The following is a 24,942-nucleotide window of genomic DNA, read 5'->3' as shown; positions in this document are numbered from 1 at the left end:
CATTATTATACCCGGGGTTATTTGTGTACACGATTTCGAGCCGAGAATACGGTCTCGGGGCTGGATTCCACTCGTTAAGTCAGTGACCCGAATAGAGCCCACGTAGGAGGAAATAGGAAGTCATTGGTGCAACGCTGATTTTTCTGTCGACATGGGAGAGAGAGCTCAATGGAGCTGAACGAACCTTCGGAATTGGTTACACGCTGAATTTCCTCTTCCCTCCCCGCAGTGCACCCTATTAACCCGGCAATAAGTTTTCTTCTAGGTATCCTCCCCCTATCTTTTTCTTCTTCCAATCTTTCCTTCTTCTTTCCCTCCCTTTTCTCCAGAGTAATTAGCAATATCTTTTTTTTGGAAAGGTGTAATAATAATTCTCTAGTTTATACGCGTCTAGGATGAAAGAAAGAATTCTTTTACATTCGAAGAATTGTTTATTATTGTTTTTTTCGTCTAATTAATATATTCTTCTCGAATGTGATAAATTTAAAAGATTTGGATTGGTAAAAGATTCCTAAATTTTTTTTAAATAAATCTTCGATTTATTTCGAGGAAACGATAAAAGAGTTCGAAGATATTTCCTCGAATGATTAGTTGATTCAAAAATAATAAGATTAATAATTAATCGTTACATTTAAATTTTAAAAATAGTATTTCACAGGGGTTTGTGGAATCATCCCTGATGACAAATTTAATATGAAATTGGGTAATAAGCGAGGATTAAATCGGTTAAACTTTTGAGAAAAGTGAAACGATGATTGGAAGAAAGTAATTGATTTAAATTTGGAAAGGAATATTATTATGAATCCACGAAAAAAAGAAAGAAAGAAATAAACGATTTATAATTTCCTATTTTTTTATTGTTTTCATATTCTGTATTACTTTTATGCACGCTCGTATTAAAGTTTTATTAACTGTATATTCGTTTAAAGTTTAATTGTTTTTGTCTCGTTTTCGAATATTTTTTTCTTTCTTTCGAAAAAAGAGATTCGAATTATTATTTTTTTTCCTCCCATGCATTTGACATTTATATCAAAACATTTTTCCATTTTTAAAAAACCTACGCTTGTTTTCAATGAATTTTATATATCGTTGCATTTAGTAACCAGTAATAATGTTTCCACCAATTTGCAATATTATCCAAGATGTCGAATTTCGAACGAATCGATTCATCACGTATATAAACGTGTATAAAAATATTTTGAAACAAAAATAAAATCGTACACTCGGAGAGTCAACCTTAAACCTTTTAATAAACAAAATTCTCTTTATTTCAAATACATTTATCATTCCAGAAAATTCAGAAGAGCAAAGTCCCTTATTTTTCAACTTCCAATAATTCTCCTGAATTAATAACATTTTGGAATACGAATCTCAAATATACAAATATATATATATCTTTCTCCTTTTCAGAACGAACAATTAATCCCTCCCTCATACGAAAGAAATCGTCGAAACGAGGCTCAAGTTTTTCTACACTCGCTTCACAACCACAAAAATACGTTTATTATATTTCTCTCTAAGAAAATAGACGGTATGTACACGTGCACGCGTCCCGAAAGAAAGATACGTATCTCCCGTAACGTCAATAAGCATTATTGTGGGCCTCGCTCGGCTTCCTTCGCGTCACGCGTGCAAAAAACTCATCGACGTTAAAGAGAGACAGAGAAAGAAAGAGAAAGAAAGAAAGAAAGAAACCACTCTAAATTTCGCCTCGTTTCTTTCCTCTCTCTTATAAAATCAGCAAACCGTACCGTGGATAACTATTTCCGTAATTTCACGATATATATATATTTCGAATTGTACTTCAGTTTCGTACATATATATATATAATTCTCGAGCGAATCCAGTGGCAAGCGCCGATAGGTAATTACAAGGGGCGGGATGAACGGTGAAGAGAGAGAGAGACAGATTTTACAGGGATCTGCGTGACCGGCGTGCAAAAACGTCCTCGTTGATGGACGTGTGCCACGTGAACCGCATAACGACCGGCTGATCATTGTCTGCGTTTCGCCCACACGGCCTTTGGACGCGTCTCCCTCTCCCCCGCCCCGCGATAACGCGATGACCTCGAGATAAATTGCTCGTCCACGGTGTTCAATGGCATCCCGAGCTACATTACCGACGACGAAAGAAGAAAGTCTGCGCGTGATGGATACCAATTGGTTGCGTAATGAACTCATTCGAATCGTCAAAGAGGCGGAGGGAAGGGAGGGGGGAGGAGGGAGCCGCGTTCAACGAACGGGCGCAATTTACGATTACGGGGAGCCTCGAGTTTTCGCACCGTAGTTTTCAACTTTCTTCCGATCGGTGACGATTTTAATTTCCTTTTTTTCTTTTTTTTTCTTAAATCAATCCACTTTTACCCTATATATATATATATATATATATATATATATATATATATATATATATATATATATATATATATATATATATATTCGATTAATAAGAGGGCAGTATTTTTGTTTCTTTATTAAGAAAGGTGTGTGTAATCACTTCATATTGCTTTATTAAATATTTTAATAAAAGTTTATCGACCATATATTTGATTATTGTTCGAATTCAATGCGCTATTCCGCCATATTAAAATTTGTTTAGAAATAGATTTTAAATTTAAATTTTTGATGAGTAGAGGAACTTCTAAATGATCAAATGGAGTAAATAAAAATTTAATCTTTCATTTTCTAGAATAATACAAAAATAATAAAAATTACGCCGTGTGTGAGGGAAAGAATTAGCAACAAAACGAACGTAAGCAATTCGTAGAAGCTGCATATCGTAACAGGATGATGAACAAGAAAGGAGCGGTTTAGGAAAAACTGGCAACGACCAGTTATCCCATATTTCCATGCAGATTGACGAGGGGGGGGGGGGGGGGGGAGAGCATCGGTGGTCCTTTCTTCTGCTCTGCGTACCGGTCTTGAAACCTGGTTTTTCTTACTCGAAGAAGCATCGACGATAAATAAAAAAAGACCCGGTTTTGACCTTGTGCCCAAATGCCACTTTTTCTCTCTCTCTCTCGGAAAGAGAGTTCAAGAGAAGAGAACTTGCATAAGCGTTAAATCGCGCTCGTTACACGGAGAAGAAGCCACGTAATCGGTCGTATTTGGAGCAGAATAACAGCCAGAGAGACAGAGAGAGAGGCCGCAGCGTTTTGCTCGATCGAGATAGCCTAAAGCCTTGCCTCTTTGATACCGACATTTTGCGAATCGTAACGTTAAACTCGAGGAAGATTTGAACCAGAGAGAGAGAAGGAACGCTTCTCGAAAGTGGGCCGCCATCTTTAAATTTTAATCAAATCTTTTCCTTCCTCTTCCATTCTTCTATAAATACAAATATGCAAAAGTTAAAATTTGCGATAAGAGAAAGATTAAACCGATAAAATATATGATACAAGTTTCTTTCTAATTCTCTTGAACACAAATAATCCATCAGGTATCCAGAAAAGTAGAAGAAGAGACTCGAAACACTCGTAGGGGGCTAATTATTAGCTGTTGCCTTTCGTTAATATCCCGGCTCGTTTGCTCGTTAATTAACTTGTTCGCGGGAACGTGAACGAATCGCCTCGAAAAGGGACGCGTCTTCGAGGAGGGCGACGAGTCGAAGCGCGTTCACCGCTTCCAAGAAGGTTGTGGAAACAGCGAGAAACCTATGACCGGCTGCGTCGCAATTTATCCGGTGACGTTGGTTCGTTAAGTCGATGATGGGCGGTAAAAAGAGCGCGTAGGACGAGCGCGCGACACGATTTCGAAACCAATTCACTTGTTCTCTCGTCCATCGAGCGTTTTTCTTCGAAATTAATTATTTCGAAAGTTTGGTTCTTTAGAAATGGAAGAAAAAATAATAATAATACTTCTTCCTGTCGAAAAAAGAAAGAAAACTGTGAAAGAATTTCAAAGAGGGACGCATTATTCTACACCGAGAGATGAAGATTGCATTCGATTAGCAAAAAAGTAGGTGGAAGAAGAACCGAGAGAGGGTTCAACGACACGCTCGACCTAGGTGGCTCGAATTTATTTATACACGCAAGGAATTCGGGGTGATCGGTTGGCTCGGGTCGTAGGCCGAATAGTTGGATCGGCGGGGCTGTCGTCCTCCCGCATCGCGATAATCGGGCGGAAGTTGGCGGCGAGTCGCAGCTGCTGCCCGGAAATGCGGACAGGTAGAGGACGTGGAGGCACGTCCGCCTCCTTCCACGCCACCGGCCACTTTTTCGCCTCCTCCCTCTTACAGGCGGCAGTCACGCGAGAGCAAACAAAGAGCCCTCCGAGGCTCGCGCAAGAAACGCTGCTGCACGCAGCAGCTGCCCCGCGCGAAGAGAGAGAGAGATGGCATTTCCCCGCAAGTGTGCACGCAAGGTGCAAAAACGTGCAGAAACGCTATTGAAACCGAGCGAACCGGATCGAAAAGTTGAAAGCGGTTTCCGTATCGAGTGCTTCTTTTTAATCGCAATTCTCCCATCTCTCTCTCGATTTCGATATTTGTTCTTCGCGTAGGAATAAGCGATCGAGATCGAATAAAAGTTTCGGTCCACGCGTGGAAAGAACGGAAACGACTCACCGAAGTATCCTCTCCCTCTCGACGATCTCCTCGGTGGTGGGCTGGGCGGGTCCGAGCAACGAGTGGGGCAACGGCGGGTACCTCTGCGACCGCCACAGCATCTCGGACGCGACGGCGGGATGGTGGTGACCGGGCGGAGGTGCCGGGCTCTGGTAGCCGACCGGCGGAGCGGTCGCGGCCGCCGCGGCCGCCGAGCTCGGGCCGGCGGTGGGGGGCGGCTGAGGATGGGCCATGAGCAGCGAGGTGTGCTGAACGCTCTGCACGTGCCAGACCCTTGCAGGCGTGGTGGCCGCGGCGGGCGTCGACGAGTTGGTCGCCTCGTCCACGCTGAGCGCCGAACTCCTGCTCCCGCTCCTCTCGTCCCCGGACCCGGCGCTCCTCAACGAGCTCACCCCGCTGTCCGACCCGCTGTCCCCATACGCGCCGCTCGCCGCTCCGCCGCCGGCCACACCTCCGACCGCCGCCCGAATCCCGACCGCCGCTGGCACGCCGCTGAGCACGCCGCTTCCAGGTATACCGGCCCCGGCCTCCACTTCCATGAGGCCGGCTTCATCGCCGCCCCTGGATGCGTGCGACTGCTGTTGCACCTCGAGCAGGCTCGAGGGGGTCAGCTGGTGATGATGCTGCGACTGTTGCTGATGCTGCGCTTGATGGTGCCCGCTGTTCGCTACCTGGTGCAACTGTTGCTGCTGTTGCTGCTGTTGTTGCTGTTGCTGTTGCTGCTGCTGAGAATGGTGATGTATCACGGGACTACCGGTCGAGTAACGTTGCTGTTGGTGGTGGTGGTGAGGGGGCGTGTGATGATGGTGCTGATGGTACTGTTGAAGGTGATGGTGATGGTGACCGGGTACCGGCGGTGGCGGCTTGTTCAGCCTCTCGGCTAGAATGACAGGGCTCTCGTTGTGCCGATTCCGTTCCTGCTCCCGTTGCTGCTCCAGGAGCAGGCTCTGCCTGCCAGAGCCGCCGCCGCCGCCGCCGCCGCCGCCGCCGCCGCTGCCACTAAGCGGACTCAGCCTCTCCAGCACGGAGCCTGAGTCCTGACTGCTCGACTCCAGCAGCTCGACCACCGATTCCACGCTCGCCGCCCTCGCGCCGCTCGCGCTACCCACGCTATCCTCCGTGCCTACCTCGGTAGTCACCTCCTCGGCTCTCCGCGACTCTTCCTCCTCCTCCTCCTGCTGCTGCCGCTGCTCTTCCCGCGCTTCCTGCTCCCGATCCTCCTCCTCCTCCTTCTCCCCCTGTCCCTTCCTCCTCCTCCTCCTCCTCCGCCTCCGCCGCCTCCCCCGGTCGCGCTCCTCCGCCGAACCCTCCTCCCCGTCCTCCCCGTCCTCGCTCTCCCCCTCCTCCTCCTCCTCCTCCTCCTCCTCCTCCTCCTCCGCCGCCTCCGCCTGGCCTTCGAGGACGCAGCCTCCCCCTGGCTTGGCGCTCGCCCTCGACTCGACGGTGCAACAAGCCGATTTCAACGGCCGAGGGGCCGAGGCGTCGGGATCGAGGGGCGAGGAGGCGCCGCTCTCCTCGACGACGACGAGGGCCGACGACGACGACGACGACGACGACGAGTCGAGCAACGATCCATTCACCACCAACACCTGCTGCCTCCGATTCTGCTGCTGCTGCTGCTGCCGCCTCTCCCCCTCCTCCTCCTCCTTCCGACCGGCGGCGTTAAATCGAACGGTGTCGCCCCCCGGATCTACTTTGTTCGGAGGCGGTGGCTCCGGCTCCCTGTCCCTCTCCCTCGACTGGCTCTCCTCGTCCTCCTCTAGCTTCTTCTCGACCCTCCCCCCTCTCTCCTTCTCCTCCTCCTCGTCCTCTGCCTTCCTTTCCTCCTCTTCCGTTTCCTCGAGATCGGACGCTGCCTCCTCGTCGCAACAACCTTTCCCTCCTTTCCTCCTCTCCGGCCTGGGCTGCTTTCTAGCAGCAGCGACAGGACTTGTCCTGAGCCTCTTGGTCAGAGGATCGCAGCAACGCTCTCCTCCTCCTCCTCCTCCTCCCCCGTCCTCCTTCTCCTGCTCGCCACGGTTCTCCGCCTCGGATCTGCCGCCCAATCGTTCCTCCTCCTCTTCGTCCTCGTCCTCCTCCTTCTCGGACGACGATTTTACGTTGCGCTGCTGTTGTTGCTCGATATCCTCTTCCTCTTCCTCGTCTTCTTCCTCTTCTTCTTCTTCGTCCTCCTCCTCTTCGTCGTCCTCCTCCTCCTCCTCCTGTTCAGTAGCAGCAGCAGCAGCAGCAGCGGCGGCGGCAGCAGCAGCAACGACGACGGCGGCGGCCGCCTCTGTCCTCGTCTCCTGGCAACCGGAGGAGAGTCGCCTCGGCCTCCGTCTCACGGGTCTTTGATTCTCGATCGGGCTCTTGACCGCGGTGCCGCGTTTCCGGAGCTTGGAGGCGGTGTTGTTCGCCTCCTCCGCAACCAAGACGGGCCGTGGCACGCGATTGCCGGGCCTGCCCGACGACGCGGGGCCCTTATTCTCCCTGTCCTCCGACTGCCGGCACGACGATACGTTCCCACCCTCGCCCGCTGCTACCGCTGCCTCCTTCTCGCGGCTCCCGCCTCCACCACCCTCGCTCACCCGTCGCCGCCGGCTGTTGCGCGCAGAGTTCTTCTCTGGAAAAGAAAGAAGAGAGGGGGAGTGACGAGCGTGGCCATCAACCATTTTTGGGGGCATTTTTGAGATCGAGATTGAGATTGAGATTGAGGTTAGATCCTTCTAAGTGATAGGAGGACGATATATCGATTTCTGAGAGAAATTTCGAGTTTTGATTGAGATGAGCAGATTTTATCTTGTACGATAGTTTTTAGATTAATCCTTGGATTCTTCTAAATAATAAGAGGACGACATATCGACTCCTGAGAGAAATTTCGAGTGGAAATTTTAGTTTTAATTGAAATGAATAGTTTTATATTATTTATGATAGTTTTTAAATTAATCCTGGTTCTTGGATTCTTCTAAATAATAAGAGGACGATATATCGATTTCTGAGAGAAATTTCGAGTTTTAATTGAGATGAGGATCTCAATTATCTTGTATGATAGTTTTTAGATTAATTCTGATTTTTAGAGTGATTCTTAGAGAATTTTAATCGAGATGAGGAGGTTTTATGGATAGTTTTTAGATTAATCCTGATTTTTAGATTTTTCTAAATAATAAAAGAACGATATATCAAGCGATTCCTGAAAAATTTCAGTTTTTAATTGAAATGAATAGGTTTTATCGATAGTTTTTAGATTAGATTCTGGTTTTTAGATTCTTCTAAATAATAAGAGGACGATATATCGACTCCTGAGAGAAATTTCGAGTGGAAATTTTAGTTTTAATTGAAATGAGTAGGTTTTATATTATTTATGATAATTTTTAGATTAATCCTGATTCTTAGAGTGGAGAGTTTTAATCGAGATGAGGAGGTTTTATGGATAGTTTTTAGATTAATCCTGATTCTAAGATTTTTCTAAATAATAAAAGAACGATATATCAAGCGATTCCTGAAAAATTTCAGTTTTTAATTGAAATGAATAGGTTTTATCGATAGTTTTTAGATTAGATCCTAGTTTTTAGATTCTTCTAAATAATAAGAGAACGATATATCGACTCCTGAGAGAAATTTCGAGTGGAAATTTTAGTTTTAATTGAAATGAGTAGGTTTTATATTATTTATATATATATAGTTTTTAGATTTATCCTGATTCTTGGATTCTTCTAAATAATAAGAGGACAATATATCAACTTCTGAGAGAAATTTCGAGTGGAGAGTTTTAATCGAAATGAAAAGGTTTTATCGATAGTTTTTAGATTAGATCCTTGGATTCTTTTAAATAATAGGAGAACGATATATTGCCTTCTGAGAGAAATTTCGAATTTTAATTGAGATGAGCAGATTTTATCTTGTACGATAGTTTTTAGATTAGACCTTGGTTTTTAGATTCTTCTAAATAATAAGAGGACGATATATCGAGCGATTTCTGAAAAATTTCGAGTGGAAATTTCAGTTTTAATTGAAATGAGTAGCTTTTATATTATTTATGATAGTTTTTAGATTAATCCTAATTCTTGGATTCTTTTAAATAATAAGAGGACGATATATCGAGCGATTTCAAGTGGAGAGTTTTAATCAAAATGAGGAGGTTTTATCGATCGTTTTTAGATTAATCCTGGTTTTTAGAGGGAGATGAGTAGGTTTTATCGATAGTTTTCAGATTAATCCTAATTCTTGGATTCTTTTAAATAGTAAGAGGACGATATATCGACTCCTGAGAGAAATTTCGAATGGAAATTTCAATTTTAATTGAAATGAGTAGGTTTTATATTATTTATGATAGTTTTTAGATTAATCCTGGTTTTTGAACTCTTCTAAATAATAAGAGGACGATATATCGAGCGATTCCTGAGAGTAATTAATTGAGACGAGTAGATTTTATCTTGTACGATAGTTTTTAAATTAGATGCTGGTTCTTGGATTCTTCTAAATAATAAGAGAACAATATTGACTCCTGAGAGAAATTTCGAGTGGAAAGTTTTAATCGAAATGAAGGAGGTTTTATCTTGTATGATAGTTTTTAGATTAATCCTGATTCTTGGATTCTTCTAAATAATAAGAGGATCGAAATGAGAAGGTTTTATCGATAGTTTTCGAATAATTCTGATTCTTACATTTTTCTAAATAATAAGAGGACGATATATCGAGTGATTTCCAGTGGAGAGTTTTAATCGAAATGAGGAGGCTTTATCGATAGTTTTTAGATTAATCCTGGTTCTTGGATTTTTTTAAATAATAAGAGAACGATATATCGAGCGATTCCTGAAAAATTTCGAGTGGAAATTTCAGTTTTAATTGAAATGAGTAAGTTTAATCGATAGTTTTTAGATTAATCCTGTTTCTTGAATTCTTCTAAATAATAAGAGGACGATATATCGACTCATAAGAGAAATTTCGAATTTTAATTGAGATGATTCACATTTTATCTTGTACGATAGTTTTCAGATTAGATCCTGATTCTTGGATTCTTTTAAATAATAAGAGGATCGAAATGAGGAGGTTTTATCGATAGTTTTATCGAATAATCCTGATTCTTCAGATTCTTTTAAATAATAAGAGGACGATATATCGAGCGACTCCTGAGAGAAATTTCGAGTTTTAATCGAGATGACCAGGTTTTATCTTGTACTTATCCTTATAGTGGAGAGGTTTTTAATCGAGAGGTTTTACGTAATATAGTTTTCGAATAATCCTATCGAGAGCACGAGATAAATTTTTACTGTTGTAATAATCGCTTTTATCGACCGGGTAACCCGTGTTTACGCGGTAAGTGGAAGGTTGTTCGCGTACCCTTGTTCATCCTCGTCGATTAAGGTCGATCGATTCGACGTAGCCAGTCGCTGTGACGGCCGCGGTGTCACGTAAGCAATTACAGACCACGGACGAATATCTATAGCCTCCCTCCCTCCCTCCCCCCTCGTCGACGACACGTTCGATGACTTTTAAGCGTATTTCGTGAACGTGCGATTATATCGGTAACGGTTTGCTGGTAATAATAGGATTACGGAATTGGGCCACCTCTCCTTCTCGTGTTCGAGAAACTGATATCTGTTGTGATAAATATATCTTTCTTTCTTTCCTTCGATGCTGAAAGAGAGATAAATTTATATGATATTCGATCAATTTTTTAATTGAATTATTGTACCTGGAGATTTTTTCCATTCCACAAAAAAATGATTGAATTATCAGATATTATGAGATTGATAATTTTCTCTCGTTTAAACAAATTCTGTATTTAATTATTACAATTAGTGAGGAGATAAAAAGAATAATAATTGTCGAATTAAATTAGAAAATTTTTAGAAAGAGACATAAACTTGTGATATTCGATCAACTTTCGATCAATTTCGTTAATGATTTTTTTCATTCCACGAAAAATTATTTTTAAAAAATGATAATTGATAATTCTCTCTTATTTAAACAAATTCTGTATTTAATATATTACAATCAAGGAGATAGAAAGAATAATAATTAAATTAGAAAATTTTTAGAAAGAGAAATAAATTTATAATATTCGATCAATTTTGTTAATGATTTTTTATTCCACGAAAAATTATTTTTAAAGAATGAGACCGATAATTCTCTCTCGTTTAAACAAATTCTGTATTTAATTATTACAATCAATGAGGAGATAGAAAGAATAATAATTGTCGAATTAAATTAGAAAATTTTGAAAGAGAGATAAATTTGTGATATTCGATCAACTTTCGACCAATTTCGTTAATGATTGAATTATAGAGATAATTGATAATTCTCTCTCGTTTAAACAAATTCCGTACTTAATCTATTACAATCAACGAGATAGAAAGAATAATAATTAAATTAGAAAATTTTTAGAAAGAGAAATAAATTTGTGATATTCGATCAATTTCGTTAATGATTTTTTTCATTCCACGAAAAATTATTTTTAAAAAATGATAATTGATAATTCTCTCTCATTTAAACAAATTCTGTATTTAATATATTACAATCAAGGAGATAGAAAGAATAATAATTAAATTAGAAAATTTTGAAAGAGAGATAAATTTGTGATATTCGATCAATTTTCGATCAATTTCGTTAATGATTTTTTCCATTCCACGAAAAATTATTTTTAAAAAATGATAATTGATAATTCTCTCTCGTTTAAACAAATTCTGTATTTAATATATTACAATCAACGAGATAGAAAGAATAATAATTAAATTAGAAAATTTTTAGAAAGAGACATAAATTTATGATATTCGATCAATTTCGTTAATTGAATTATTGTACCTGGAGATTTTTTTCATTCCACGAAAAATTATTTTTAAAGAATGAGATTGATAATTCTCTTTTGTTTAAACAAATTCTGTATTTAATTATTACAATCAGCGAGGAGATGAAAAGAATAATAATTATATAAAGAATAATAATATATATGAAAAGAATAATAAGAATATTAATATTATAAATCGAATTAAATTAGAAAATTTTTAGAAAGAGACATAAACTTATGATATTCGATCAACTTTCGATCAATTTCAGTTATTGATTTTTTTCATTCCACGAAAAATTATTTTTAAAGAATGAGATTGATAATTCTCTCTTGTTTAAATTCTGTACTTAATCTATTACAATGAAGAAGATAGAAAGAACAATAATTGTCGAGTTGGAATAAATATCGAGGATACAAATTAAAAAAAAAAAGAATTAGAAGAAGAGAAGAAACACGTTCGAATTAGTTAGAAAGGAAGGAATGGATGAAACGACAGAGTGTTCCTCTATCGGGCAAATAATTCTGCAGGATCGACCTTCGAGAGATGCCACCGACGCCGCTTTCATCTCCTTGACCCCGATCGAATCCTCGATATTCGATTCGAGCAAACACCGCATTCGGAAAATTGGCCTCCACATTGGCCCTGCACACAGTTTCGCGCCAGCCCCACCGACTACTCTCAACACCAACCGAGTTTTAGATCAATTCGATGGATACCTGTGGAGGGAATTATATCCGCGGCGACAATTCGTGAAACAATCGCGAAAAACTTGATTGAAATAACTCTTTCCGTTTTACAGACCTTAGAGACACGATAATTTTATTCTTCTTCGAAATTGTCGAGAGGATTAACAAGAGTTCTCTTTTAAAAAGGAGAAAATTGTATTTTTCTTATTTGGAAATATACGAATGAATAAAAATAAGAAACGAAGAGCCTCGGAATTTTATAATATAATATAATAATATTTTTTATTTCGTTTATTTTCCCCTTTTCCTTAAATTGTCCACAACGCGAAAGATAAATTCTCTCTTTTATGTATCCGTCACATTGTCAACGCGTAATTAAAATTCATTTGAAAAAGAAAAAAAGAATCCTTCCATCTTCGATAGCGATAACGATTCATCATTGGGGGGGAAAAAAGTGAGCGCGATAATCCGTTTCGCAGATACGCGACAGAAGGAAGAACGGAAATGGCAACAGTCGGAGAAGGAATCAGAAGGAAGGAAGGAAAACGGGGAACGCGGGCAGGTGGAGGAGGCAGAAAGGCTCGCCACGGGCGAGGGGGGGCCGGGCGAACGAAGGCAGGGGAGAGGGATTTATTACCAAGGATTTACTGTTATTACCCGGAGGGGGAGAAGCACTCGAGCGGCGCGCGGCGCTGCATACGTGTGCGGGGTGGTGCGTTTATCCGATGCACGGACCTCTGTGTATATATACGTGTAGCCAGAATATACACGGTCGCGTGCATGTAACGTGGATAAGCTGGATTCGCAAACTCGACGTTCCGCGTCTCCTAGCGACTGCGGTTTGTCCCACCTCGGCCCTCTGCCGCGTATCCATGCATTACGCTCTGCGTAATTGAACAGCGCCAACGTACTTTGCTTTACATTTTAACTCGCCTCCCGCTATTATTCCCGGGAACAAACTTTATCCGATTATTGTTTCGAATGGGAATAAAAGGAAGAAATAAAAAAGATCGTTCTCCCGTTCGTTCCGGTCGGTAAGATCGAATCGACTCGTCGTTCTGGGTTAAAAGTTTCGATCCTAGATTCGAACCTAGAATTAATCGTTTATCGAGTATATATCATCGTTTATCGAGTATATTCGTAACGTTATAACGTTAGATGTTACGATTTCGTTCCCCGAAATATACTTTGTTTACGTTACGTTACGTTTCGAAGCAGGTCAATGAAGTTTGACGCGATCTCGATTATCGACCGAGCTCGCGCGGTTACGATTGAAATTCCAATATGGCGTAAAACGAATTGCGTCTGTCTGGATTGGCTTCGATTATTCGAAAAGTTGCTCGTGCAATTTGATCAAAATGTTGCATATAAGAGTGAAAACCACAGAATTCTCGATAGAACATATTTAATTCGGATCGATAATTGTTTTTCTTTTCGATAGTGTCTATATCGGTTACATGCAATGAATAAAAATTGCTCAAAATTTTGTCTTTGATACAATATATTTCAACATATCTCGATATCTTCCTATAATAATAATAATAATAATTTTCCTGTCTTCCGCCATTTTTTCTTTTATAAAAACAAATAATAAATAAACTTATATCCCCAATTATTAAATATCCATATTCAAATTTTGAATCGACAAATCTTCGGAATCCCGATTAACGTTAAATTTAACAAAAACGGAACTGAATAATTCAATCCGCGAGGGGTCGAATTTTTACGAATTTTAACGAACTTCTCCCGTTGGAAAGAAATAGAATTCCTGATGCCGCATGCGCTCTATCGAAAGTCACGGGATACTGCTGCCACGTTTTTCTAGGATTTCGTTCGTTGGAAAAATAACCGGGACGGGGATATGAATTTTCGTCATGGTGAAATTTTTATTTGCGTTTTGGATTTTTCCCTACATCCTTTTGCAGAGGGGCGCCGCCGCTGGATTTACGTTTCGCCGTGGAATTTTTTTTTTTCTTCCTCCTTTTTTTTTTTTTTTTTTCCTCCCTCTCTCCTCCCCATCCTTTTCACCCTCGGGCAAAAAGTCGAATCCCGGGGCAATGTTTAACCGCGACAGTTCCGGGCAGATTTCATTTCCCGTGTTTGACGGACGATTAACCGACGAGAGAGCACTGTCGATATCCCGTCACGGGTTTTGAACGTGGAATAACCTGATGAAACGCAAACCCTTGGCTTCGCCGACCATGGCGTTGTGCTTTGGGGAGGAAAAAAAAAAAAAGAGAGAAATTCTATGGAATCGGTATACATAAAGGAGAACATGTTTTTATTAATAGATAAATCAAAATAACGATCTTTTTTTTTTTTTTTTTTGGAATTTTTATTACGAAAAATTCTTTCGAAAAGTTTGATTAAATTATTAAGTAAGGAGTGTAATCCAACTTTGAAAGTTGATTTTCAATTTTTAATCATTTTTCGGAATAATTGTAGCTGGTAGAATTTAACAAGAAGGTTTCTTAACGAGGATGTAATTGTAATCTTTCAATATTTAAAAATTGGCTTATATGGAACAGTATTGCAAAAATAAATTTGTGTTCACCGATAAAAAAAAATCAAATAATTTCTTCTGGTTCTTAATTTTACGGATAAGAAATGAGTATATCCCTTCTTAAAGTCTGCAAGAATATTCGAATAACAAATATAAATAACGACGTTTATTTCGTGTATCGAAAAAAAAAGGTTAAAATCTGACGAGAGAAATAGAAATTCTGACATTTCTCCCCTCTTTAAACGATTCTTACATTATAGAGAAAGAAATTTGTACTATATTTAAGATGAGATCAATTTCAATTTCCGCTCCGGATAATTGAAGAATCTTCTCCAGATCCTCCTGATTTCGTACAGGATAAAATTACACGCGATAGAGTTTAGCGGATATTTAAATACTTTGTCAAATCCGAATGTGCTACAACCGATTCATGAATAATTACATGGGAATTCATTTCGTTAGAAAGTTTGGAATTAATTCTGCGCATGAATTATCCACGTTATTATATTCGACTAATGATTACACCACTGCAAGAATTATTAACTCGTATTTTATAACAATGGTAGCCAATAATTTACGCCATTTAATTTTTCGGAAAGTGTATCTTTTATTCCTTGGAGAGAAAAAACGAATAAAACGATATAAAACGTACGTAGCATAAATTAATAAAAAAAAAAATTTCGATTATATCGATACATTCAATTCTGTAACTGTGAATCAAAAATTATTATTACGCGATTGAGTTCAGCGTCCCACAATCTTTTTACGTACACGTATATACATATATATATTATTTTTACTTTTGTCCATTCATTCACTGCAACTGTTACAATAAAACTCTCATTTATTAAAAAACAAAAACTTTTCCCAAATCTTATTAAATTAATCAAAATTATACTCTTACTGTGACTTCTCGATTATTATCTTGCACGAATGAAAAAACAAGCAACAACGATTTTACAAATAATTTTAAACCAACAGAAAATACTTTAACCATAAATTCAAATACACTATCTGTCTCCTCTAAATAGAATTCTTTCTCTCTTTCTCACACACACACATTTCTTTACGTCATCCAGCTCATAATATAATCGATCGAGAAGTGGTGGAGAAAGAGGAGACGAGCGATATCATCGGTGAATGAAGAAGATCGGGAAACGGTTGGTTTCTCGACGAGCAGCGCCTCGTCTCGTTTCGCTTGGCGGGTTATTTTCGAGCCGCTCTATTTCTGCCGGCGCTCCCTGCAACTGGCGAGGATCTCCCGCGCGTTTGTTGATAAACTTATTTCGTCCGCGAAAGCGGTGGGAAATGGCGATCGGTAGCGAGACGAGGAGAAACAGAGAACGAGAGAAAGAGAGAAAGAGAACGACGTAGACCGAGCCGAGGCATAAAGATAAAAAAAAAGTGTCTTGGCCGCCGGCCAAGAGACCTCCTTTTCTTCTTCTTCTTCCCCCCTCCCCGAAAGAAGAAGGGCCCCATGCCAAGCGACGCGACCGCCTAATTTACTCGTTGAAACGGCGATCTTTCTTTCGCGCGACCCGTCGTCGTCGTCGTCCTGCGAGAATTCATTCGATTTGGAAACGTTTTTTTTTTTAAATTTCTTCTTTAAAAGTATGCAATAACGGAGATGATGTTTGCAATGATGTTCGCGGTGACGGAGGTGTTTCGTAGAATTCTTTCACTTTGGTGAGAAACGAGAAGCGGGAATATAGAGGGAAAGTAGACGTTCGTTCATTTCGTTCGAGGGATTGTATGCTATTATGGATAAATGGCAGTTTGAAAGTTGCAGTGTATAGAGTGTTTTATTTATGATGAGGGAAGAGAGTGGGAAATATTCATTAGGATAAAATTCCTTTATTTTTCGAGTAGTTTGAAAATTTTTTTTTTTTCAGGAACTTGGAGATTACACGATCTCTCGAAAGAATTAAAATTTTATTTTATTGCTTATTTTTTGTAGAATAGCTATCTATATCCGAATCAAACGTTTCCCTCGTATATTTCGAACTCGAAAAATTTTATATTTTCGATTTATTTTCTCTCGCTTTTTCTACGATTCTACCACAGTTTACAAATTTCAAATTCGAAAAATCCACTCTGACTTTTTATATTTCACTTTCAATAATTGTCATTTTCAATCGATCCTTGGATATATTAATTACACGATACGGAGAAAAAAAACACTTGTGTTCCAGATGCGTCACAGAGCGTTAAAATAAAGAATTTCCATCGACGTGTTTCGATATATATTACGCATAATGAAAATGATAATTAATCATGAACGATAATTACTCGTTTGTACACAACAAAAGATAAGACTTTGTAAGATTAACAGCAATCAGAATATTATATACCCATTATATAAGTATCTCTTTATAACCTCACGGAAATTATCTTATTATACGACCTTCAAATATCCAGGAAAAAAAGCGTTAAATTACAATCTATATATACATATATATTATAAAACGTAGTTGTAATATCTTTCTCAACATGTTTATGCGAAATCAAATTTTTATTCAAGATATTTGTTTCGATAATTAATATTATTTTGTCGTATATTCGAATGCACAAATAAACTTATCTCCAACTAATTGAACTATATACACGGATGATGATGGAACGAAAGATTATTAAATATCGATTATTAGATGGAGAAAATGTTAGTCTCTCGATATAACAGCCGCCATGATTCGACTCGATCGAAAGAATCGTCGTCGATTAACGCTTTCACCACCGATAACGCCTCCCTTTTCCTTCGCCTACCTCGATTCAGCCGCTTTCTACGAGCAGCCAGTGGGTCAAGAAAGTGTTCAGCTAGTTTCCTCGTAACGATTACGTAATGAAAATTAATTCCGTCCATTTACTCGGACGAAAGAAATAATGTCTTGCGTACGATTTATGATGTTTACCGTCGAATCTCGTTTCGATGAAATTTTCATTATCACGAAAGATCAAATGTATACAAGAATAAAATAATACAATAATATTTGTACTATTTCGAATAAATAAATGCACGAGTAATTTTTCTCTAACTTCTCTTTAATAATAGAATTAAAATTTGTTTATAATTTATTCTATCTAAAAAATATTATCTTCGTGAAAAAAAAACAAAGTAGGATGAAGAACATGGTGTGTGCAGTTCATACGTTCGAATCAAAATGGTGCGTGTTTTACAAAGAGGGATCGATGATCGACGAACTAGGTCAATCTGTACGAACGAGTTCGATTTCTTTTGCTCGCATATTTCAATTAACTTGCTCATGATCCCTCTCTGCAAAAGCATGGAGAGAATCTTTGCATTATTAAGATACACATTGTTATATGTGCCAATCATTTCAATGATCGCTAAAAAAATATTTAGCTCATGCAGTGTTTCAATAAAAACTTTTGAGATTTTCTAAAGATGAATAAAAATTAAATACAACAATTTACCGTACATAACAATATTTCTTATTATTGAAAAACGAAATGGGTTGAGAACTACTGAGAATTCTCTGGAAAAATAAAAATGGATTCAGTCCTAAAAGAAGAAGAAGAAGAAGAAGTCGATATTCTTTCCTCCTGAAAAGATTTCACGATTTAAAGGATAAAAATTATTTTCAAAATTTTCGAAAATTCCAAGAATCGCGGCTGGAGAAAATAGTAAAAGGAAAAGCCTTGAACTTGGGTTGGAATGGCAGAAAACGGAGAAATTAATTCTCTCATTCAGTAATCCGGAGGCATTTAAGGAGGTTAACGGCACGCGGAGGAGCCACCTCTGCGTGGATTTTCAGCAGAGTGGCCGAGCGAGATGTCCCCATTGTTTCTGAATAATTTATTAGCCGTGGCTTTGGATCGCCGACGATTGAATGGTCAGTGACCGGATGTGACGTGCGCCTGCGGGCCAAGATGGCCGGCCACGATAATTACTCGCGTGTTTACGACCGATAAAGCTTCAATGCCCCACCTACACACACACAGTGCACCTATGCGCGCCCACTCCAAGCCTAATCGAGACAGAGACAGAGAGAGAAGTGAGAAGGAAAGAGAGAGAGAGATATGCACAAAATGTCACGAACACGGCCCTCGATATGGGCAGGGAATCTTGATTCGATTCGATGGTTTTGACACTGGTTATTATCAAATTTTAGCCAGGTTGTTGGATAATGAAAAATAGCTTCTATTATTCTTGCGCGTAATTCCATATAACCAATCATCGCCACGATTGGATTCGATAATTGAATAATTTTTAATTTCCAAGTCAAAGTGTTACTTATTCTGACTATGTTACGAATAAATTCTATTTGCATATTTAATATGTATGTAATTTTCAAGCGTCCACGGTTGGCTGCTTCGTTTGGAGAAAATTAAAATGTTGAGTTATCCAGAATAAAAGTTGTGATGTATCGCGTTATCAATTTCGCGTAACTTTTTATCTTATCTCGTATGCATCGTACGCAATTATCACGTTATTATTAATTTTTATCGTTTTATATTGTATTGTACAGTTGAATCATTGCCCCTCCTCTTCGTTATCGTGAACAGGTACGTTTCAATTATCTAACGGGAGACCTTGAAACTTATTTCCTCCCCCGGAGATATACGAAGATCGTCTTCCTTTGAATAAAATTTTTAGAAAATCGATCAATGTTATTTACCTTAAATTATTTCTTCTCGTAATAAAATTGTTATTGGTATAATGTAATATTAATTACAACGTTTTCTTTGGATAAGATAATTCTGTTGAATTTTCAAACTGTAGTTAATAAATTATTAATTAAGAGGAATAGTTGCAGAATAGTTTATCTGTAACATAATTGTGTTGGATAATATCTGTTGGAAGGAAATGAAATAAAAAAAGATGTATAATAAACTTTCATAAACATTTTCTTGCAAATATTGACTGTTTTTAGTTTATCTCTGCTTAAGATAAATTTTTTTTCAAAATAAGATATAAGAATTTAATATAGATAGTTTATCAGTAACGCATTTCTTATTTTCAATGGATATTAAAGAAATATCCTAATAATATACGTAAAAAATTACATATTTTATCAATTTTAATTAATCTAAATCATATTTATACGAGAGAATGTAAGATTAAATTTAAAAAAAAAAAAAAAAAAAATGTAGAAGGAAAAATATAAAATATTCTATGATGACGCACATCTTGATAATAAAGGAATAATAAATTTAATAAGAGCAGAAATTAAGGATGCTAATTAAAAAAAAGAAGATGCTAAAACGTTTTTCCCCGTTGTTCCCCTGTTATAAAAAAAAAGAAAGAAAAATTAATAAGGATCCGTTTCCCTTTACAACAGGTAAATCGTGTTTTCGATGGGCGAACAAACGATTAAAATGCCAAGAAGTTGGCTTAATCATAGCGTTACTTATACAGCCTTAGCCTCACAGTGGGTGTGTGAGTTAACGGCCTTGAAAGCATAACAGTAAAACCGGCGGTCACGGTACGACGACTCCGGAATCCCTGCACCAAAATCACCAGCCGGAACATGTAAAACGCGTTGCGAATGAAAACTACCTCCCATACAATATTCCCGCGGAGCCACGCCGCAAATCATCGTGTAACACGTTATCGCGGCTCTCGATCTGCGTCACTGACAAATGCGTGTTTAGCTGTAAACCAGGCTCCGCGTCGTTCGAACACGGCGTTTCCACGGCTGTAATCGAGACCTCTAACCGGCGATATCCCATCTATAAATTATCCTTCCTCCTTTCCTTATTCGATAATCCGACAATACAATTCTTCGAATGATAATTATTCGATAGATATAATTTACCTCGTTTCAAAATCTCAAACAATGCAATTTCCAAACGAAAAAGAGGAATTACATAAAAATGTTGTAAACTGCCACAAATCGACCGTGAAGTTAATATGGTTGTTTCGATTTCAAAGTACGGTCGGTACGGTAGATTATTCGCGCTTCGTTTGAGACGCGATACCGACAGGACCCGTTTCATCGATCGCATGACGTGGAAAGAAACGATCGAAATTTTTACTAGTTTCCGAATTTTATATTCCGGTTTTCGGAGCGAGAGAGCAAGTATTACAAAGCTTCAAGCGAGTTTAACTCGACATATATATATATATCGAGTTAATGTGTATCTATAACCTGACCTAACCTCTTCGAATGTACGTACTTCTCTCTCTCTCTCTCTCTCTATCTTTCTCCACGAGAAATCGATCGATTTACTGGGTGTCCTAGAATTTATTCCTCTGCCTCTGAAATGGGAAACGTATATATCATAATACACGCAACACGCTGCCTCCGATAACATTCTATCGATCGAATAATCACGCTCTTTGCCTCTTCTCTGCTGGGAATACCGGCGCTGCCTCGTCTAATCCCCGCCGTATTTCGTCCACGACATTCAACCACTCGTGCGAATTGAAATTCAACGCGGATTCCTCCTTTCGATTTATGGACGGTGTTGTGTCGCGCGTGTAGGCGCGTTCGAGATAGAATAACTTTTAAAGCATCTAATCAATTTTACAGTTAAAGACTTGTATTTATACTTTTTTTAAATTTTTTTCGCTGCTGCAATTTAAGAAGAGAATAATTTTTCGTACACATCTATTGGGAGGAAAATTTAAAAGAAAAAAAAAACGTGTAATATATAGAAATATTTCTAATGAAAATAAATAATATGTCGTCGTGAAACGTGATATGTGTCGCATATAATTGACTCATGGAAAGTAAGTAGCGTAACATATGTGTGACACGTGATAGAGAAAGGGTTAAAGAGAATACAAAGACGCTTATCGATTGCTTCGTAAACAATTCTGTTATCACTGAATATTTAACATAACAATTGTAATAAAATTTAATTTAAAAAATAATTTTTGTTAAATATAATTCATCGAAGATATCTCATCACAATTTATAAAAATCTTTCCTTTGCGTTATTTCCTTCGAGCATAACAACGAAACTTTTTTACGTAAAACGTGTGGAAACACGGAGATAGCGAAAATAGATACGCGATGACAGCACAAAGAGAATTCATTACGCACGCGTTATCGATTGCCTTCTCGTTAATTATGACGATGCACCCGGATCATAGATTCCAAGAACGAGGCTCGTCCGTCTTGTTCGAGTAATCGCAACAGCTGTCCGCTCGAGAAAAAGACGTCGTTAATAAAAGTGAGTGAATGACAAGTATGCTCGAGTTTTATATATATATATACACTTACGAGTGTTTAGTTTATTCATCGATCGACTGTCTCGCGAAGCACGAGTGTTGAAGCCTTGAAAAGAAGGGTTCATCGTTTTTCACGATCTTTGGGCGGTCTCTCGGGACCAAAGGAAAACTTCTGACAGAATTATCGACGAGGTTTTGCATGAATGGACGCGATTGACACGAGTGGAAATATTCCAGAAAATCCCCAGAATTTAACAATTTCTCTCGAATAATCATCTACATCCAAATACACATCATCTATATATTTTTACCTATCAGAATATATTATTCATCGATTGGCAAATTTTTCGAGATTCCTAATCCACTACTATGATACGAATCGATGATTAAAAATAGTTACTTATAGAAACGAACGATTCACCTATTCCACGCAAGGTGACTAAACCGATCTTTCACAATATACTCGGAGGAGGCAGAGACACGGTCGCTTTGCCTCTCCTCCTCTCGTCTTTCTCGGGTCACGAACCGGCCGCGTGTTTTGCTTACGCTGCCCACCACCATTATACACTACATTCGATCGTGTTGCGCCGGTGACGTCACGGCCAATTGACCTCCCCTGAGGCCACTCCGCGGGTTTAACGCGAGCCAATGGTTCGTACGGGGGATGTACGTGGCAGTCGTTATTCCTGGACCGAGACGACTACCACGCTTTCGTTCGAAATGGAACGAGAGAGAGAGACAGAAAGAGAGGCCACTTTAACGTCGCGTCTCGACGCCGGAAAGTCTCCCTTGTTTTTTCTGGAACCGCGCCGACTCTCTCTCTCTCTCTCTCTCTAGAGTCTGTTCGAGGAGAGGAGAAGCAAGTCATTAGGTTCAAAGGCTTCTCGGTATCGGACGTAAACGGAGGTGGAGGGGGGAGTGTAGCTCGGTTAAAGTGTAGCTTTTGGGGGGACCGACCTTCGCCGCGTGGAAATAGGGATTCAAACGTTTGGTAATACGTTTTTTACGACCAATTCGACCATTCGGTCCACTCCCCCCTCCCTCTCCCTCTCGCCTCCGATACCCGACTCCTTTCGAGGGAACGCCCCTCCACCGGAATTTCGACGTTCGAGAGGACCCGTTCGAAGATGTCGCTGGCGTATCGAGCTCGCAATTTCCGAATCGATCGAGATTCGAATACGAGGAATGAATGCAATGATGATTCGCGATCGAAACAATTTTTTTTTTTTTTTTGAATATTAATTTGTTCCAATATAAATTTAAATTGTTTTATCGAGTTTGAATGTAATTAATAATTAAAAAATTAGGATTAGATACCCTATTATAAATGTTGAATCGTTAAGATTAAATTATTATATCTACTTACGATATTTTTATATCTACTTACAGATGCTTGTCGATTAATTTTAAATTTGATAGTCCATGATGATATGACTCGACTATTTGATTTAGATTTATGTATTGTTGTTTTAACTAACTTGGAGAAATTTTATAGAATAATAATTCAAATCAAAAGTGGAGTATATTCAAGAAAGATATGCAGCAATAGATCTGTTGCTATGTGCAAACTTTCCTTCAAATTAAATCTCCTTGCTCCTTGCAAATTTTTAATCGATCTCGTTGAGGATGAAATATTTAACATTCTCTTGCATTGCACGTAGACTATGTCTCAGAAAGAGGATACGTAATTGTTTTCGTTAGATAATCAGTTCGTTAGAAAGAAAGAAGCGATAACGATGATTAAATCGCAAAGGTAAAAAATCCCAAGTAAAGATAGTAAAAAATAATCTTATCGACGATACAACTGGCGATATAAAGAAATTTTTATCGATCAAAATCGAAAAAAAAAAAATGGACGCTTATCGAGAACACACCCACATTATCTAAAATCTACATACGATCTCTTTCTGTTAATAACTTTGGCAATTTTTATGATATTTCGTTTATCGATTTATCTTTGACGCTGCACACATTCATTTAACTTTATCCAATAATTTTTACAGATAAGAGACGAGGCTTTTCTCGCTTAATCGAAAACGGAATAATTAATGTGGGATCAAAAAACGCGTTCTTCTTCTTCTTGGACGAACAGGTGAATCGTTGAATTCTAAGATTGACAATGGAATTCGATAAATGGATAAATCTATCAATACCTCGTCTCGCGATAATAAAATATTTCTTTTCCAGGAAAAATTTCGAAATAGCGAATTAATTAAAAACCATTCATTAATTCTCTCTTTTTTTTTTCAAAACGGAGAACATGCATTTTTCATATTCAAAAACGATATATTACAATTTCTAAAAACCTTGTTGATTAATTATATGAATGACAATAAATCGCTAAAATTGGAAGATCGTTGAAACGCACTTTCTCCAATCCCATGGTCGATCAATTAACAAAGCTGATAAAGATTGTAAGAAGAATATATTAGAAATCCAGTTTCATCTAGGTGAAACCTCTCTTTACCGACTTTATAAATGTCAAAGTTGCAGAGATTGTATTCTGGAATCCCCCCCTTGTTCTTTATTTACATGTTATCCGGAATATACGCAAGCAGAAGATCGATGGGACGAGTTGGAAGAACGAGGGATGGAGAGGAAAGAGACGAGAGCAATTAAAGATAAATCGTTTATAATACGTGCGCTTGTATGCTCGAGTTGAAAGGAGTTCAGTGTAGGAAAAAAAAATCCACAAGATACATAGTGAGTGAAATCATGCTCGATGAAAAATTTTAAAACTTTCAACGATTATTAAAATTTGTACTCCTTCGAGGATGAATTTTTAACAATTGTAAATGATAAATGTGATAATTTTTTTTTTTCATAAAATTATTTAACTTTAGTTTTTTTTTCTTACGAAGTTATTAAAGTTATTATTTAAAATATTTATCCTTCACTCTTTTTAAAAAAAAGGAAAGAGGAAGAAAATTTTTTAATTCTTTCTCTATCGAGTATAAAAATAAATATTGAAATTAGAAATAAAGAAAGGTAGAATTGTTTTCGATTACTTGGTAAAAAAAAAAAAATTTCAGATCATTCGTGTTGTGGATTCAGTGAAAAATCAAATTTTTTTTCATGAAATTATTCAACTTTAAATATTGAAATTAAAAACAAAGAAAGGTAGAATTGTTTTCGATTATGTTTAAAGTTCGATTACTTGGTGAAAAAAAAAAAATTTCAGAAGATCATTCGTGCTGCAGATTCAGTGAAAAATCTAATTTCTTTTTCATAAAATTATTCAACTTTAAATATTGAAATTAGAAATAAAGAAAGGTAGAAAGGTAGATT

General features: G+C 38.4%; 1 protein-coding gene across 4 annotated transcripts in view; it reads right to left on the bottom strand.

Moving 5' to 3' along the window:
* Positions 1–24,942, bottom strand: part of LOC408944 (probable JmjC domain-containing histone demethylation protein 2C) — a 254,311-nt gene that overhangs the window by 91,182 nt on the left and 138,187 nt on the right. For all 4 annotated transcript variants that reach the window (XM_026441946.1, XM_026441945.1, XM_006560130.3 and 1 more), the window contains exon 8: positions 4,561–7,162. In XM_026441946.1, the coding sequence (XP_026297731.1) occupies positions 4,561–7,162 (2,602 nt within the window). The remainder of the gene's footprint in view (positions 1–4,560; positions 7,163–24,942) is intronic.

The sequence above is a fragment of the Apis mellifera genome, linkage group LG7 (assembly GCF_003254395.2).
Source record: "Apis mellifera strain DH4 linkage group LG7, Amel_HAv3.1, whole genome shotgun sequence".
Taxonomy (NCBI): Eukaryota; Metazoa; Arthropoda; class Insecta; order Hymenoptera; family Apidae; genus Apis; species Apis mellifera.
This window is presented reverse-complemented; position numbering and strand designations above follow the sequence as displayed.